This window comes from Eulemur rufifrons, chromosome 16, assembly GCF_041146395.1.
Source record: "Eulemur rufifrons isolate Redbay chromosome 16, OSU_ERuf_1, whole genome shotgun sequence".
In the NCBI taxonomy this organism is placed as follows: domain Eukaryota; kingdom Metazoa; phylum Chordata; class Mammalia; order Primates; family Lemuridae; genus Eulemur; species Eulemur rufifrons.
In genome coordinates, this window is record NC_090998.1 from 37,854,184 (window position 1) to 37,874,382 (window position 20,199).

General features: G+C 38.5%; 1 protein-coding gene across 1 annotated transcript; it reads left to right on the top strand.

Annotated features, from left to right (window-relative positions):
- The first annotated feature begins 9,478 nt into the window (after nucleotides 1–9,478).
- OR8S1 (olfactory receptor family 8 subfamily S member 1) lies at nucleotides 9,479–10,417 on the top strand. The gene has a single exon (XM_069491165.1). It carries the CDS (start codon nucleotides 9,479–9,481, stop codon nucleotides 10,415–10,417), a length of 939 nt encoding a protein of 312 aa, XP_069347266.1.
- Nucleotides 10,418–20,199: the final 9,782 nt, after the last annotated feature.

A 20,199-nucleotide genomic window follows, 5' to 3' on the forward strand; every position in this document is an offset into this window, starting at 1 on the left:
TTCTGGAAAGTGCTCTGGAAACTTACATTGCTTTGCAGGCTTACTTCAGAATCAAGAACCGAACATACATAGCACATCCTTTGTAGACTCCTTTGCCAGGGATTTTTTAAATAAAATACCTCAGTGTTCTGCCCCCAGGGGCACTTCTTTGGGCCATTTCTGCAATGCCTTTCACTCTCCTACTCCTTAGGCTCATCTGGCACCTAACCCCACATAGAGAAGACCTTCTCAAACGCTCACACTGTGGCATAGACTATTAGCCACACCCTAGTCACACACATCTCTAGGGCTCACTGGGAATTCCTTTTAAGACAGGGTCTGAGCTACAGGCAATGGAGAAAATTGGTTTCATCTGCCATTGTCTAAGTTCAGTGACTCTATGTATTTTGTTGAATAGTTCTCTTTCAAATATTTTATCCTGTTTCCCCCACAAATCATCAAAATACACAAAATATTCCAATATTTTAGCATATATGTTCTAAAGGAACACATGTACTCATAAAAGCTCTGTCATCACTCAAAACCCAGTTTTGGTTCAGACATTAAGGCAGGAAGCTTACTTCCTCTAGTACAACATAGACAGAAAGCACAAGATAGTAAAGATCCTGAAATGGAAACTACATAGAATATGGCCTACAATCCGTGGATCGCCTCTCTCAGTTCCTGTTGGATGTCTTGGGATGGGGGCATGAGGGCACCACCGTGAGGACTGCTTTTACTTTCAGAGTCACCTGCCTAGTAAACTATCTATCAGGGCGGAGAATAAATTTCTTTTTTTCCCATCCATGTGACTGTGACATCTAGAGCACAGCTTCAGTAGCTTGAAAAAGAGAAGATATTAGACAGACATCATCACTGAACCCAGAAGAGAGAGTGGTGCCCATGGGTGGAGAAGCCAGGGTCAACGGCTGCAACTGGGAATTTAGAAATCAAGTGAGACCCAAGCACATCTCAACTGCCAAGCAAAGAAACCAACAAACAAACAACTGATGAAATAAAAGTGATGTAAGAGACATTTGCCCTCTTTGTTCTTCCTGGGTTGTAGAATGTAGTGATAGAATTTCCAAGTATGGTACTGCATTTGGTTCAGAGAACAGCACAAAAGACTTGGAGAAGACATGCATTATTAAGTCATAAGCCCACTCTGACTTTATCTAAGTTATTCATGTATATTTGAACAATTAAGCAAATAGATCATAGATGGTGGGAGACAGTTTTCTCATTGCTAAAATGGGAGTTTACAGGTAAGCAAGGGACAAGGCTAGAATTATCCATGTGATAATAGAGTTGGAAACATCATAATGAACTCATGTTTAGCTTAATGTAGCTACATATGGTTACATATAGACATTTATAGATATATGTACATATACAAGTAAGTATGCACACATATATTTCCTGCTGTCAATTGAGAGGGCCTCAAGTAATGACATGCCAGTAGCAACAATCACATCTAGCACCCAGATCTTGGTTTCTAATACCATTATCCAGTGAAAGAAATCATGGCTCCTTAGAGAAATGGATGATTATAAGGCTAGGGAAGGGAATATCCAGAATATAAAGCATCTTACAGTGCCAGAAAGGAAGAAAGTGCTATCACACACACACACACACACACACACACACACACACATGTAATGATAAGTGTATGTCAAAGGAGCACAGGAGTCAAATGACAAAGTTCCCAATGACTGAAGTTGGAACAACTTGAGCAAAAAGTAAAAGTAGTATTGGATTATAACCAAAAATGTAAAATATTCATGAGTTCATACTGATATAAATTATTGAACAAATTAATGGAGAAGAAGAAACAAATCTCTCATGCATGAGAATTCCAAATAATTTAGGTACTCCACTCCAGGGTTAAAAATAACTTCCCACTCCATAACTGTGAGCTGCACATAGTGAATTCCTTCAAAGGGTACAATATGGAAAAGAGTCAATTTGAGGAAAAAGAGTAACTTTACAGCAGATAAACCTGAAAAACACCACAAGACAGGTGGCCTGAGTAACCTTTAACAGTGATAAGTTATACTGATAGTATGTACTCCTACTATGATGTGATTAAAATGGTGCCTTACCTCTGTGGTCTTCCTCATGGTCTAATCACGGAGAAAGCATCAGAAAAGCTCAAACTTAGGGACATTTTTCAAAACATCTGACCAGTACTCTTCAAAACTATCAAGGCTGTCAAAAACAAGAAAAGTCTGAGAAACTATCACAACCAAGAGGATCCTATGGAGACATGACAATTCAGTGTAATGTTGTATCCTGGATAGAATCCTGGAACAAAAAGGGATATTAGATAAAAACTAAAGAAAGCTGAATTTAAAAGTATGGACATTAGTCAATAACAATGTATTGGTTCATTAACTATAACAAACATATACTAATGTAAGATGTTATAACAACAGGTAAAACTGAAGGCGGGTATATGGACACTCTCTGTAACATGTTTCTAATTTTTCCATAAATGTATCACTATTCCAAAAAATAAAGTTTGTTTAATTCCAAAAATATAATAATTATAAACAAATATTGATAGCTGGTGAATAGGTTAGTTTTTCACTGACTGATATGGGTCAGAAATTCTGAAATGCCTTTCTATGTATTCTAGAATTTTATAAATGTTATGGAGACAAATAGGTGCCAGGTTTCTCACTGTTAGAAAAGGGATCACCAAATATGGAAAGCTAGAAGATATGTGTGTGTGTTTATACATATGTTCATATTGTACACACACAAAAACGTATTTTTTTCTGGCTCTGTGCGGTGAGAGAGTCTAGAGGTAATGACTCACCAGTACCAATAAGCCCACCTACCACTCAGATCTTATTTTCTAAATACTATTTTCCATTGAAAGGAACCAAAGTATCTTGGAATAAAGACTAATTCGGGGCCGGGTGTTGGTGGCTCAAGCCTGTAATCCTAGCACTCTAGGAGGCTGAGGCGGGAGGATAGCTCGAGGTCAGGAGTTCAAGACCAGCCTGACCAAGAGCAAGACCCCATCTCTACTAAAAATAGAAAGAAATTAGCTGGACAACTGAAAATATATAGAAAATTTAGCCGGGCATGGTGGCGCATGCCTGTAGTCCCAGCTACTTGGGAGGCTGAGGCAGAAGGATTGCTTAGGCCCAGGAGTTTGAGGTTGCTGTGAGCTAGGCTGACGCCACAGCACTCTAACCCCGGGCAACAGAGCATGACTCTGTCAAAAAAAAAAAAAAGACTAATTCGGGGCTAGGACAAGGAAAGCACAAGATTAGTGTTGTTGTATTATAAAAGGAAGGGATCAAATAATGATGGGACATAGTAAAAGGAACAGGAGTCTACTTGGAAGCGATGCCATTGGGCAAATCTGACATAATTTGAGCATAACAATAAATGATAGTAATTGATTGTAACCTATTGAATAAAATAAGAATCCATGAGTCCAGAGAGAGAGAGAGAAGGGAAAGCCCTTACTCACAGAAGAATGTGAATTAATAAAGAAAGAATGAGGAAGTTAGGAAAATATCAAAGGATGCTGAAGTTATGGGGTAAAAGTTTAATAAGGAACAAAATATTTACATAGTCTCAAACTATCTCCCCACAAATTAATTATTAATTACAAAGGGAAAATTAACTTTACAGTGAAGACACTTAGTGGATACTACATTAAAATTTTTTTTCAGTCTTCTATATATCTTTTTAAAATTTGCAATAAAAATATTTTTTTAAAAAACTAGCAAGGATAACCTGAGGGAAAAAAATACAAAGTTAATGCATCTAGGTGCCTGAAATGAATTAACAAACTTGATTTCAAGTTGTAAATACTAAGGAAAAAAAAGAAACATATCCAGTACATAGATTATCTTTTTGTACCTTATCTTTGTGCTATCTTTTTTCTCCCATAACTATATTAATTTTATCATAATATCTAAACAATATATAATTGACAAGTATGTCACCCATAGATTATATTCTGTGTTAATTAGAAAGTGCAGAAATAATGTGGAAAGCTTGAGGGATCCAATTTGTGCTCAATATTAGAATTTTCCAATAACAAAATGCTCTGCCTTACCTAGAAAGCCCCAGCAAAAACAAGACAAAAAAACAAAACAAAGTTCTGCAGAGTGACCTTTCCAAAATAAGATGTATTTAAATAACTCCACAGCTGAAAGCCATTCAGTGATGCTCCATCACCCACATAATAAAGTCCAAATTCCCTTACACGAAATAAAGACAATTGATTACCATCTGGTCTATTCTAATTTTCTACCCTCATAATTTTCCACACCACACTGCCAAAAATTATTCCTACTGCAAATATACCAGGCTTCTTTCTGTTCTTGGAGTAGGTCACGTTTTCATCATCTAGGGACAATGGATAGATAGCACTATTACTCTATCCCCACTTGCCAAACCTCAATCTGCCAAACCTTTGCATAACTCTTATTAATCCCTCTATTCTATCTCATATTTCGATTTCTCAGGAAAGCACTTCCTTATCTGCCAAGTTGGAATACTATTCCCAAAATACATTGTACTTACATTGGTATATTTCTTGTGAAGTCATGTTTGGTAGTAATTAACTCTATGGACTTTGAATTCGGCTGCCTTGATTTGAAACTTACATTTGTCATTTTTTTTTCTTTTTTATTTCAGCATATTATGGGGGTACAAATGTTTAGATTACATATATTGCCCTTGCCCTACCCGAGTCAGAGCTTCAAGCGTGTCCATCCCCCAGATGGTGTGCACCGCACCCATTAGTTGTATATATACCCATCACCTCCTCCCCCCCCATATGCCCGACACCAGATAAATATTATTACTCTATGTGTACTTAAGTGTTGATCAGTTAAAACCAATTTGATGGTGAGTACATGTGGTGCTTGTTTTTCCATTCTTGGGATACTTCAGTTAGTAGAATGGGTTCCAGCTCTATCTAGGATAATACAAGAGATGCTAGATCACCATTGTTTTTTGTGGCTGAGTAGAACTCGATGGTATACATCTATCACATTTTATTAATCCACTCATGTATTGACAGGCACTTGGATTGTTTCCACATCTTTGCAATTGTGAATTGTGCTGTTATAAACATTCTAGTGCAGATGTCTTTTTTAAAGAATGTCTTGTGTTCCTTTGGGTAGATGCCCAGTTCTACTAAGTGAAGTATCACAAGAATGGAAAAACAAGCACCATATGTACTCACCATCAAATTGATATTAACTGACTTAACTGACCAACATTCAAGTGCACGTACAGTAGTAACATTCATGGGGTGTCGGGCAGGTGGGGGGAGAGGGGGGCATGGGTATATTCACACCTTATAGGTGTAGTGTGCGCCGTCTGAGGGATGGACATTTTGAAGCTCTGACTCAGGTGGGGCAAAGGCAATATATGTAACCTAAACATTTGTACCCCCGTAATATGCTGAAATAAAAAAAAACTAAAATTTATTTTTAAATTAAAAATAAAAAAAATTAACCCTGTTCTACATATTTTTTATTGTTGAAGTATTTGTAATAGATTACTTTTTTCTTTCATTCTTCTGAAATATTTCATTTATAAAGAGTATAAAATATATATGTGCAGTTTAAGTAATAATAATTTAAAATGAGCAACCTCAGATTCTGACATGCTTATAAGATACTTATAACAGTATCTCATTGCGGTTCAAATTGCATCTCCTAATAATGTCGACCATGTATTAATTTGCTTATTAGCTATTTGGAAAACCTCTTTTGTGAAAGGACAGTTTAGCTGTTTTTCTGTATTAAATTTGTTATTTGAAGTTTGTAGGAGATATTTTCTTATTCTACATATATTTCTGTATCATACATACATACTGTATTTATTTTCACTCAATCTGTAGTTTGCTTTTTCACGATCTTAATGCTATCAATGAATAGAAATACTTAATTTTAATTTTAGTAAAGTTCAATTAATCTTTTGTTTTAAGAAATAACCCACAAAGAGTAAATAATAAAAATTATTCATCACATTTATTAAGGCAAAAACCACTCTAACACTTTCAATATACATTCCTCACACTGAAACACATGCACACATACACATAATCAAAGATGTATACATATATTTTTAATAGGGAACATAATAATATGACATTTTAAGGAACTCTTAAATATAGATATACACATGTATAATTTCTTAGATATATCTATGAATAAGTGTTCTAATCCGAAAATAAAAATAAGAAGCTTTAAATTCTATACTTATTAACAAAGAAAGCAAATGTTTTGGAAAAGTGGATTGATTATTCTAAACTTCCTTAAATTGTATTTATTTTGCTTAGTTAATAAATTGGCAAGGGACAGTAGGAAATAACTCTTATGTCAAAATAGTCTAGTATGAAGAAAACCTTAAACCTCATTGTAAACAAATAAATACAAATTTTCATTTATGTTACAGTTTATTACTACTTGAAACACTAATAAACTATTAAATCTATGCTTCCCTAAATACTCCCAATCTGTGACCAATCCAACTGTAACAGGTTCCTGTGTAGCCATCAAAATGGATCCATCAAAGAAAATAGATTTAGGCCAGGCATGGTGGCTCGCACCTGTAATCCTAGCACTGTGGGAGGCCGAGGCAGGTGGATCGTTTGAGCTCAGGAGTTCGAGACCAGCCTGAGCAAGAGTGAGACCCCGTCTCTACTAAAAATAGAAAGAAATTAGCCAAACAACTAAAAGTATATAGAAAAAATTAGCTGGGCGTGGTGGCGCATGCCTGTGGTCCCAGCTACTCGGGAGGCTGAGGCAGGAGGATTGCTTGAGTCCAGGAGTTTGAGGTTGCTGGGAGCTAAGCTGATGCCACAGCACTCTAGCCTGGGCAACAGAGTGAGACTCTCAATTTTTTTTTTTTAATAGAAAAAAAAAAAAGAAAGAAAATAGATTTGAATAGACAGTTGACACAAATGACTGTGATTATGAACTTTTTCTTTTTTTAATTATTTTATCAACAAATCATTTTTCACAATACATTTGCCTGGAGATAATTTCAACTGAGAAGTCCCAGAAAGAAGACCAGTCCTTAGAGTGTCAACTGAAAACTATTCCTTTCCTGCTTGGGGAACCAATCAAATACCCCTTTGGCCACTCTCTCTCTCTGTCAACTCCCAATAGATTCCAAAGATTTAGATTTCATGATTATAGGCCATTGCATCAACCCACACATTTCAAAAACCACACCTAAGAGATCCCCATTGGTCCTTAATAACACTCTATGTTATTAAAAGTTCTTTCCGACTAAATCTGACTTCATATTGTGACCACAGAACATAAAAGCTGTTGTCCCAACCATCTTCCGGGACAAGGGCAGAGAATCACCCGAATGTGTAGCTGAGACATGGTATTAGAAACAGGGAAAACTAAAGGATATTTTAGACCCCAACCTATGGCTGTCTAACTTTATTAGTGTAGCATTCAATAAAACATTTTATCATCAGTAGGATTTTATAAACTCAATCATGATACAAGATTTAGAAAGCAACCTTCTCCAGTTCATCTTCCTTTTTAGTAGATGCATCTAAATAAAAGTCCTGCAGCCAAGTTGGAGAGAAGATTGCTTTACTGGACCAGATGTACAGGTAAGCTGTATTTGGGCATCAGAAGGATTTTGAGACTGAGTTTCTGGCTGAAGACTTAACTATTAAAGATTCAGATGTCTCCCTTGACTGGGCTTTGAACTTACTGGAAATGGCCAGGACCAAGAAACTGACTGAGCCATCATAATGAGTCCTGTGAATGACCCAAGGTCAAACTTAGGGTTAGGGCTAAAGCTGGACATTTTGGGTAAACATTCAGTGTTCAAGCAAATAGAGTGTTGCTGTATTCCATATCTGAATACTCATGAGATACATACTTGAGAGACATGAACACATTCTGGCCATGAGGAAGAAATTTGGGATATGAAGACTGAGGACAGTGTGTCAGGATAAAAGTCATAAAGTTAATTTAACTATCTGTACAAGAGAGAAATATAAAGGAATGAATGTCCTGTTCCTGTTTTTAAACAATCTTCTGCAAGTATGATCAGAGAAAAGTTAGTGGGAGGGAACTTCTTCCTGCAGTGTAGGGATTACTAGCAGCAGATGTTTCTAACAGAAGCTGGGTTCTCAGAGTCGAACTTCATAGTCCTACAGGATGAATTCCTAAACCTTGTTCCTACATTATCTGAGAGAGTGGTCCAGAATATGTAGTACTGAGCAGGGTCTTCTGTCCTGGCTGCTGCCACAGTCTATATACCCATTCAAGTATTTCTATGTCATGAAATCCTTTCAAGTCTTCCTCTTGCTTACTCATCCAGAGATTCCAACCTTTTCTGGGACACACATACATCCTAGTAATGCTATTGAAGGTCCCCCTAGGTGGCTACATGAGTCCCAATCAATTTCTTTCCCACTTGTCATTTCTGAAGTCTGGTAGCAATACCTATTAAGAGGAATTACATGCCCTCCTTTCTGAGTGATGGCACCCACAGTAATTGCAAAGTGATTTACCCTTTTAAGAGACTGTCTCCACTGTAAAATAATTCCCAATTTTTCTTCCAGCTGAAGTCATAAGCAGGAATGGGCTTCTACTGGTAGAGATTTCAATGTGATTTTCTTACACCTCTCTTAATAAAGGCACATAAAGTAATAATAACAACAGCATTAACAACAACAACTTTGCTCTTTGACAGTGCTTCACTCTATAGAAGAATTTTTCTGAGTTTTGCTTAGACTTATAATCTCAAGAAATAATTATAATAATAAATATTTAATAAATAGTTAGGAGTAGGTAGTTTTGAAGCACTTTATATATAATCTCATAGTTAGTCCTTAAAACTCTACATGGTACTATTATCTGCATTGTATATAGTAGGAAACTGAGGTACAGAGTGTTATGTATTTTGTACCAGTCATATAGGTAATCAGTGGTACAGCTGGAATATATGAACCTAGTCTGATGCAGAAGTCCATGTTAGCCATTGGTCTATGTTGCTCAATTATACTCTAGGCATTAACTTTTCAGAACCATCCATATTTTACTAAACATCCCTTGACTTTTCTCAGTCCTGAGCTTTTGAACATATTATGCATGACAACTCATTGTCCCTTTGACACTCATTTTTCCTAGGGCAGTCATATGCTTTCTAAAAATACTTGTTCAAATTTCCCAAATGCAATGTCATTTCTGACCCCTACGTAAATCAAAATTTGAGCTCCCTTTATATTAATTACACTGTTATAATTTCTTGTTTTTATATCCATTTTTTCAATGGACCATTCAAAGAGCAAAGGCCCCATCTCAATCATCTTTATGCTTCATATGACTGACACAAAACCTAGGCCATAGGAGGAGCCAAAAATGTTTATTGAATAATAGTGATATAGTAAGAAAATAGATACATTGAGAAATTGCTTGGAGCATAGCAGAACCTTGGCTGTCATGAGCTTTATATTATTTCTAGGAAACAGCCTTTGTAAATGGCTTTGGGGAACGACAGCACCATCACTGAGTTCCTCCTCCTCGGGCTGTCTGCTGACCCGCACGTCCAGGCTCTGCTCTTCGTGCTGTTTCTGGGGATTTACCTCCTGACCATAGTGGGGAACCTCATGCTACTGCTGGTGATCAGGGTTGATTCTCATCTTCACACGCCCATGTACTTCTTCCTGAGTCACCTCTCTTTTGTCGACCTCTGCTTCTCTTCAGTCACTGTGCCCAAGATGCTGGAGAACCTCCTTTCCGAGAGGAAAACCATTTCAGTAGAGGGCTGCCTGGCTCAGGTATTCTTTGTGTTTGTCACTGCAGGGACAGAAGGCTGCCTTCTCTCTGTGATGGCCTATGACCGCTATGCTGCCATCTGTCACCCATTGCTTTATGGACAGATCATGAGTAAACAGCTGTATACGCACTTTGTGTGGGGCTCGTGGGGACTAGGCTTTCTGGACGCACTCATCAACATCCTCCTAGCTGTGAACATGGTCTTCTGTGAGGCCCAAGTCATCCACCACTACAGCTGTGAGATGCCGTCTCTCCTCCATCTGTCCTGCTCTGATATCTCTAGGAACCTCATTGCCTTGCTCTGCTCTACTCTCCTGCATGGGCTGGGAACCTTCCTTTTGGTCTTCTTATCCTATACCTGCATTATCTCTACCATCTTGAGCATCACCTCTACCTCAAGCAGAAGCAAGGCCTTCTCCACCTGTTCCTCCCACCTCACTGCAGTGATACTTTACTATGGCTCAGGTTTGCTCCGTCATCTCCTCCCAAACTCAGGTTCCCCCATAGAGCTGATCTTCTCTGTGCAATATACTGTAGTCACCCCCATGCTGAATCCACTCATATACAGCTTAAAAAACAATGAAGTGAAGGTCGCTCTGAAAAGGACTTTGGAAAAATACTTGCAACATATCGGGTATTGAGTTAAAAACATAAGATTGTGGAAAATTGGGATAAAGGTGCATATAACAAGACATTGGATAAGTTTACAGTAATAAGGAGTACTTACTTCTGACTTCCTGCAATGTCTGATACTACAAGCTAAATTAGCAGTGCATGACAGAATGGTACAGTTATCATAGGGACGATAATTCACTTTAATCCCTCTTAGAGATAAAGCAAATTATTAAATTATCGCCTTAATCTAGAAAGTCTTGTTATAAACATATTGATTCACTTTTCTTATTCTAAAATATTTGTGGCCGGGCGCGGTGGCTCACGCCTGTAATCCTAGCACTCTGGGAGGCCGAGGCGGGTGGATCGCTTGAGGTCAGGAGTTCGAGACCAGCCTGAGCAAGAGCGAGACCCCGTCTCTACTAAAAATAGAAAGAAATTATACGGCCAACTAAAAATCTATATAGAAAAAATTAGCCGGGCATGGTGGTGCATGCCTGTAGTCCCAGCTACTCGGGAGGCTGAGGCAGTAGGATTGCTTAAGCCCAGGAGTTTGAGGTTGCTGTGAGCTAGGCTGACGCCACGGCACTCATTCTAGCCAGGGCAACAAAGCGACACTCTGTCTCAAAAAAAATAAATAAATAAAAAATAAAATATTTGCCTTAGGCTTTGCATTTGGTAAAATCATTAGTGTCATGAATCTATGATTATGTTTTATTTACTTTGGGAAATACACTAAAAGCCATGCATTTAATAAGAATGCAGTGTCATCTGTGGGAGGGAAAAGTCAAGGATAAGAGTTCATAGGGAGAAAGAAAGAATTCCAACTGAGTGGCCACAGAAGACAGGCATAAAGAGCTCAGACAAATTGCAGAGAGAGAATCAACATACTGAGGCAGAATGTAAACTCAGATAAAATTTCCAAGAACTTTGCTTTATGTGCAGCCTGGGGGCCAGATCTCCAGTGTGAGAGGCTGCAAGGAGGCTCTGTGGTTCTAGAAACCTCATTCCTCACATGGTCTTCATTCACTTTACAGGTGATTTATATTTTACCCAAATTAGCTGACCTCATCAGTGCGTCTTTTCATTGTAGAGGGAAGGCTCTGTACCCTAGACAAGTAATCTTGTTTTGCTCACATCACAAGTAAATCCTGAAATCTTTGTCTCTCATCTTTCAGCTGTTAAACAGCTGGTCACTGTTTAGGGGCAAGTGCTTTGCTGGCTATAAGGCCATTGCATTATTCATATAATAATCCATTTTTACCTATAAAACACAAGTCTTTTTTCACTGTGCTTCTGCTTTCTTTAAGCTATATTTAACAATTGTCTAACTCACTGTAGTTACCTGAAAAGGGGCAAAAACTAAGTACAAATTATTGAATTTATTTAATATTAACTTGTACTTTTCTTAAGCTTTCACAAACTTACTTTGTTCTAATTGTGATTTATAAAGGCTTTCATCCTCATCTGGCCACTGACATCTCACAAATGGAATCTCCTCTCAGTTGGTACTCCAGAAAACTCTAAACACATTGTCATCCTGCGCACACAGAAGGATATTTAAGGCCTGCTTTGCTTTCTTTGACTTAAGGTATGGCCCCAGCTAAACTCCCAAGGTCAAGTTTCCAGTGGTGAAGGGGAATGCAAAAAACTGAACCCTGAGAGAAAGTTTCTTATAATCAACACACAGATGTCACAGGAACAGGATGACAGTGATTGAGAGAAAGATATCAACAGTCTCAGTCAAATTCATTTTAAGTAAAGGACATGGGATCACAACTGCATGAAGACATTCCTACAGTTCTAGAGGCTCAGCAGTGTTCTCCCCATTGGAAAGAAAACACCCTTGAACTTTAATGCCCACTATGTTGCCCCACTGCCTACTACACTGCCTTTCCAGTGAAGAGATCCCATATTGACCTTAGGGAAGCTCTTCTTATCATTCTCTCAAGGGTTTTTATGCTCTTGTGGCCTCCGGAAATTTGAGGAGACCCTGGCTAGACATTGATCTCTCCAAGAGGTATAAGAAACTGGTGACAATCCTAGCATATACCTGAGTGCTTGGATTTTTTTTTTTTTTTTTTGAGACAGAGTCTCACTCTGTTGCCCAGGCTAGAGTGAGTGCCGTGGCATCAGCCTAGCTCACAGCAACCTCAAACTCCTAAGCTCAAGCGATCCTCCTGTCTCAGCCTCCCGAGTAGCTGGGACTACAGGCATGCACCACCATGCCCGGCTAATTTTTTCTATATATATTTTTAGCTGTCCATATAATTTCTTTCTATTTTTAGTAGAGATGGGGTCTTGCTCTTGCTCAGGCTGGTCTCGAACTCCTGAGCTCAAACGATCCGCCCACCTCGGCCTCCCAGAGTGCTAGGATTACAGGCGTGAGCCACCACGCCCGGCCCTGAGTGCTTGGATTTATACGGAATTTCTCAGCATCAATTTCCTGGGTACACTATCCTCTTGGCGGGCCTGAGGACTCTTCCTATGAGACAGGTGAAAAAAAGGGCAACAATGCATCAGAGACTAAGTCGTGCAAAGTAATAATTCACGCTGAATTTTTCAATATTACCCTGGTTTTATTATGTTCTCTGCTTTTTTACTATTAAAACCTTTGTGAACTAATATCACAAAAAATGCAATAAACAATTATAACAATAATGGAAATACAAACTCACCAGTTAAAAGGAAAGTACTCTAAGATTTGTGCATATATATATATATATATATAATAAAGATTTCAAACAAAGTGACTTATGAAGCTTGAAAGTTTTTAAAAATTGTGCTAAGATCTAAACTAGAAAATGCATAGAAACAGAAAAGTATAATTGTAAAGATATAGTTGTCAGTCAAAATTGAATTCCAAGCAAAAAAAAAAAAAAATTGACAAAGAATCTAGCAGAATCTACAAAGAATGTAGTAAGTGTTCAGCAAATATTTGCTTGTTGAATGAACATCACTTTCAAATTTTGAAGTCTACAATCCACAATGGTGTCTACAAGCCACAAAGAAGACATAGCAACTGTGAACTTTAACTGCTCAAATCACATAGCATAGCATAAAACACTTCAGAAAATAACAAGGGAAATGAACAAATTAACAATAACTTTGAAAAACTTTTACGTATCTTTTATAGTTCCTAACAAATTAAATAGACAAAACAAAAGTAATGGCAAGGAAAAACAGGATAACATAACTAATGATGATGTTCCAATAACAACATATCTAACTATATACCCTGCAAATCAATATCCATGGAACATTTATAAAAACTGATAATATAAAAAACCTCACAGAATTCCAAAAAGTAGAAGTGCAACAAATCAAATTCTGTCTTATAATGTGATAAAATAACAAATATGTACCAGATGTACATGGAATAAACAGAAGCCAAAAGAAACACAATCATTTGGATATTTTTAAATACTCCAAGAAAAATATCAAAGTAAACCTCAAAACTGAAAATAAAAATAATGAAATACTATGTATCAAAACATATCTAGTATGACCAAAACTGAAGAACATAAGATGCATAGTTATAATTACCCATATTATTGAATAGAAAATGAAAAAATAAAGTAATAATAAATAAATGATTCCAATTGACAAGGCCAGCAAAATTAACTTTAAAAATTTGGGGAAGGCCAGCCGCGGTGGCTCGCGCCTGTAATCCTAGCACTCTGGGAGGCCAAGGCGGGTGGATTGTTTGAGCTCAGGAGTTCGAGACCAGCCTGAACAAGAGTGAGACCCTGTCTCTACTAAAAATGGAAAGAAATTATATGGGCAGCTAAAAATATATATATAGAAAAAATTAGCCAGGCATGGTAGCATATGCCTGTAGTCTCAGCTACTCAGGAGGCTGAGGCAGGAGGATTGCTCGAGCCCAGGAGTTTGAGGTTGCTGTGAGCTAGGCTGAAGCCACGGCACTCACTCTAGCCTGAGCAACAGAGTGAGACTCTGTCTCAAAAAAAAAAAAAAAAAAAGTGGAAAAAAAAATAGGAGAAAAAATTTGGGGAGGCCGGGCCCAGTGGCTCACGCCTGTAATCCTAGCAGGATTGGGAGGCCGAGGGAGGAGGATCCCTTGAGGTTGGGAGTTCGAGACCAGCCTGAGGAAGAGTGAGACCCCATCTGTACTAAAAATAGAAAAAGATAGCTGGCTATGGTAGCACATGCCTGTATTCCCAGCTACTCGGGAGGCTGAGGCAGGAGGATTGCTTGAGCCCAGGAGTTTGAGGTTGCTGTGAGCTAGGCCAGCTCTAGCCCAGGCATCAGAGCAAAACTCTGTCTCAAATAAATAAATAAGTAAATCTCAAGGATCTTTGCTCTGATTGCCAATTGTTGCTTTTGATCAAAGAGGTCTAGACAAAAAAGTCAGTAGCAAGTCTTGTTGTACCTCCCCTCAATGTGCAAACCCTTCCCGTTCAGCTGAAGTGACTTCCATGGGATTTAAAGGGGCAGTATTCTCTATGTTTTTCCCTTCATTTTTCTCTTTTTCCCCTTCAGAAGCTAGATATTAAACATTAGGACATTCGAAGGCAGCTACAAATGTGGGGAAAATTAGAAAGTGACCACATGAGCCCAGGGAAAGGAGCAGGCTCAGAAAAGAACTGAGAAGATCTTAATTGTATACCTCAGGCTGATTCTTGGCACAGAGATAGCCTGCAACAATCAAGAAAACAAAAACAGTAAACAAAACAATAACAGAAAACAGAAAACTTGAGGAAGGGGAGAGGATATGATTTCCAGAGCTACCACATTATTAGATTCAAATGTATAGTTTTCAACAAAAAGCATGGCATACAACAAAAAAAGAAAAGTATGGCCCACTCAAATAAAAAATACAAATCAACAGAAATTGTCCCTGAAAAAGACCTGATGGCAGATCTACCAAACACTTTAAAAATATCTTAAAGTTGCTCAAAGAAGTAAAGGAAAATATGGAGAAAGTAAGAAAACAATGTATAAAAATAAATAGAAATATCAATAAAAAGATAGAAAATCCACTTTTCCTCTCCCCTCAGCCCCTTAACAATCCTTAATCTTTCCATTTTTGTGGATTTGCCAGTTCTGAACATTTTGTATAAGTAGAATCATACATTATATGGATTTGTGACTGACTTCTTTCATTTAACATAAAGATTTTAAGGCTCATTCATATTTAAAAAAAAAAGAGAGAGAGAGAAAGAGAGAGAGAGAGAGAAAACCACAACGCAAGTGGGACTACATCAAACTAAAAAGCTTCTGCACAGCAAAGAACACAATCACCAAAATGAAACGGCAACCTTCAGATTGGGAAAAAATATTTGCAAATCATATATTCAATAAGGGGTTAATATCCAAAATATATAAGAAACTTGTATAACTCAATACCAAAAATAGAAATAACCTGACTTTAAAATGGGCAAAGAATCTGAATAGACATTTTTCCAAAGAAGATACACAAATGGCCAGCAAATATATAAAAAGATTCTCAACATCTCTAATCATCAGGGAATGCAAATCAAAACTACAATGAGATATTATATCACACTTGTTAGGATGGCTATTATCAAAAAAAAAAAAGATGATAGTGTTGGTAAGGATGTGGAGAAAAGGAGACCCCATACACTGTTGGTGGGAATGTAAGTTCATACTGCCATTGTGGAAAACGGTATGGAGGTTACTCAAAAAAAAATAGAACTACTATATGATTGAGGAATCTCACTTTTTGGTATATATTCAAAGAGAATGAAATCAGTATCTCAAAGACATACCTGCACTCTCATGTTTATTGCAGAATTATTTATAATAGCCAAGATATAGAATCAACCTCAATGTTCATTAACAGATGAATGAAGAAAATGTGATATATAATATATAATAATACTATTTAAATGTATAATTATATATTTTATATATATATACCTGGCCTAGTAATACCCAGTAATACCCAAGCCACGGTTGGAAAACCCCAGGCCACGTTGTATCATACTGCTAAGTGACACATAATATAGGTCCTGCAAGATGTTTGAGTAGGCCTTGTGATTATTGTCAACCTTATAGCCACAATATGTCTCTTATGGTATACTAAACCCACAAAGGGTCCTATGACGAAGACAAGAGGAAACTGAATTAGCTACCATTCCATGGACAGTCTTGCTAGGAACTGGATGAGGATAATCTATGCCATGATAGATTACCAAGACGGAGAGGGCCACACTTGAGGACCAGAGGTGATGAGTTACATGTGGCACAGGAAACCAGAAGTCCACCATTGAGAAGATGCCCCTGGTCACCAACGTCACAGTTACTTTAGGGTCAGGCCCCAGAGCATATTACACTGTCCCCTGCTAAGAGACAAGAAAGAGAAAATCTTGAATGTGAATAGCTATTAAACCTTAAATGACTGAGAAATCATTGAATTTGTCACTGAGTCCACAATTATGTGACTGGATTAAATTTCTGCATCAGGCATAAATGAAAGCTTGAAAGATAAATTAATACACGCCGAGTATCCCTAATCCAAAAATCAAAAATTCTCCAAAATTCAAAATTTTTTGAGCACCAACATGACACTCAAAGGAAATGCTCATTGGTGCATTTTAGACTTCGAATTTTTCAGATTACAGATGCTCAAGTGGTAAGTATAATGCAAATGTTCGAAAATAAAAAAAAAAAATCCAAAATCCAAAGCACTTCTGGTCCCAATCATTTCAGATAAGGTACACTTAACCTGTAGCAGTTATATAAAATAAAGTTATATTTTGCATACCTGAGTCTGTGGCATAAAAGATTAAAATATACCCCCTATCAAGAAAATGCAAGTTACTGTTAACATTACCTTAATTCCCTGAGCCATCTGTTTCTATGAGTAGGAGACAGAAATGATGAACTACCTAGTGTCCCTACAGATTTTCAGACAGAGTTAGGTTATCTTTTTGTTGTTTGACTTCCACAATCACCAAGCTATAGATTATGAAATGTAAAAAGTGTTATGATGCAGCAAGGCAAAGATACAGCCTGGTTACACACACAAGCTGTAGAGGTGCCTAGGTAGTGACTAAGCCTATGTTGTATAATAGAATTCACCACAGCCATCGAGAGCGGATGAAGAAGGCCTTGCCCTTACTCTCAGCTAAGCTAATTACCCATCTGTGAATCCTGATCTGACAGGGAAGCATGTCCTGGCATGGCCCTGCAGAGAGAGGACAACTAGAACTCACGTCAGGCTTCTCTGGACACTTTGCTGCGAGGCAGCCTCTGGCTGTACCGTTTATCCTTACTTGATGCTATTGCTACGTTGTATCCTTTTCCTGCAGTATCCGCAGATTCGTTAGCATTGTTATCTGGGGTCCTGTGAGTGTCCTTTAGCAACTGAATTCTGCCTAACTGCTGCCATTGGTTCAGTTGGTTTCAGAAGTGGAATGAGAAGTCTGTCACCCACCAACTCATTTTTACTAAAACTATCATGAAGGCATTATTTAGACAGAAAAAAAAGGTGGGTCTGATAAAGGGAATGAAAATGAATCATGATGCCAGGTGGTTCTTACATCACCCTTAGTTTGAAATAGCACATGCTTTGAAATCGATTGCTGATAATAAAACTTCTCAGTGGAATCTGAAAATGATAAAACCCAAACCTCAGGAGCTAGCGAAATGGATTAACAGGAAACTTCCAACTGGTGGCAGGTCCGCTTAAAATTCAGTTCCATGGTTGCTGCATTGAACCTTAGTAAAAATAAAAGCAAGCTCAGGGTCTCCTTCAGTTGCGCTTCACCCTCTCTGGCCAGGAGATGGCGCCCCAACCAAAGGAACCTGGGCAAACATAGCCGATAAATTGGCTATACCTGTGAGACCAATTACTACTAAAAAAGGTGATTCAAATGGGGCAAGCTGACTGACAATGGAGGGCAAGAAACCAGGAAAGTGGGGAATTGTTGAGTGAAAGAACTAAGACATTTTATGGAGTGTTAAAAGTAGCTCCCTGGCGGGGCACGGTGGCTCACCCCTGTAATCCTAACACTCTGGGAGGCCAAGGTGGGAGGATAGCTCGAGGTCAGGAATTCGAGACCAGCCTGAGCAAGAGTGAGACACCCCCCCCATCTCTACTAAAAAAGAAAGGAAAGAAAGCAAGAAAGCAAGAAAGCAAGAAAGCAAGCAAGAAAGAAAGAAAGAAAGAAAGAAATTATCTGTACAACTAAAAATATATAGAAAAAAAATAGCCGGGCATGGTGGTGCATGCCTGTAGTCCCAGCTACTCGGGAGGCTGAGGCAGGAGGATCGCTTGAGCCCAGGAGCTTGAGGTTGCTGTGAGCTAGGATGATGCCACGGCACTCTAGCCTAGGCAACAGAGTGAGACTCTGTCTCAAAAAAAAAAAAAACAAAAAAAACAAAAAGTACCTCCCCCGGTGAGGCCTTGTTAAAATGGCTTCTGAGAATTTTAGATCAAGGGGCAGTGTCCTTGCCCTTGAACACTGCTGAATGGAGGAGACTGTTTGCTAGCTCCTGAGGGAATATTTGGGCTTACCCTGGATCTCTGATTGGCTGCTACCTTTGTGGTGCGGTTCCCCTTGATGCGAGGCAGCCATTTGCTGTGATGCATATCCTTAATTTAATGCTGTTGCTACATTGTATCCTTTTCCTGCAAAGCACAGATTTGTAAGCAATGTCATTTTGGGTCCTTTGAGTCTTGGTTATCAATGGTGTCCAACTGTCATCATTAGTACAAAAACCCTCTTGCGGCCGGGCGCGGTGGCTCACGCCTGTAATCCTAGCACTCTGGGAGGCCAAGGCGGGTGGATCGCTCAAGGTCAGGAGTTCGAGACCAGCCTGAGCAAGAGCGAGACCTCGTCTCTACTAAAAAAAAATAGAAAAAAATTATCTGGCCAACTAAAACATTTATATAGAAAAAATTAGCCGGGCATGGTGGTGCATGCCTGTAGTCCCAGCTACTTGGGAGGCTGAGGCAGTAGGATCGCTTAAGCCCAGGAGTTTGAGGTTGCTGTGAGCTAGGCTGACGCCACGGCACTCACTCTAGCCTGGGCAACAAAGCGAGACTCTGTCTCAAAAAAAAAAAAAAAAAAACCTCTTGCCCTCAGGAAGTTTATAGTATGGTGGGAGCTGACTAGCAAGTGTGGGGTCAGCAAGGAGGCCCAGCATGGCTAGCAGGAAGGGTTTCTCATGAGGCATCGGGAGAAATGGTTGGTTGGTCGTTCAGACTGCAATGAACAAGGATTATTTTGCTCTAAACCCATAACAAAAGAGACTGCTGGAGGTTTTGAGACACGGGGAAATTAAAAGATATCTAGGTTTGGGTAAATTGTATCTGGAAGAAGAATAAACAACTACTCAAGAACTTTATGAAATCTCTTAAGAACTTGGAAGTGAACATGTTAACAGAAAATAACCCAAACTCTGTAAAGTAATTTAAAGAGTTTTATTCTGAGCCAAGTTTGAAGACCATGGTCCAGAGCCACACCCAAGAAGCCTTGAGCAAGTGGTCTCACCGTGGTTGGGTTACAGTTTGGTTTTATACACTTCAGGGAGATAGGAAATACACATAAAGTCATACTCAATACATGGAAGACATACATTGGTTTGGCCCGAAAGGCAGGACATCTCAAAATGGGGGCTTACACGTCATGGGTAGGTTTAAGGATTCTTTAGTTGACAATTGGCTGAAAGAGTTAAGCTTTGCCTAAAAGACCCAGAGTCAGTGGAAAGGAATGCTTGAGTTAAGATAAGGGTCTGAGCACTCTGAGAAGTCGAGATAAAGATCTGTTAGGATGTTTGAGTTTTTGTCCTGTGTAGCCTTGTGCCTGTTAATGAATTA

What these genes read in the sequence shown, in the direction of transcription:
- OR8S1 (XM_069491165.1), top strand. Translation starts at nt 9,479, where the DNA reads ATGGCTTTGGGGAACGACAGCACCATCACTGAGTTCCTCCTCCTCGGG.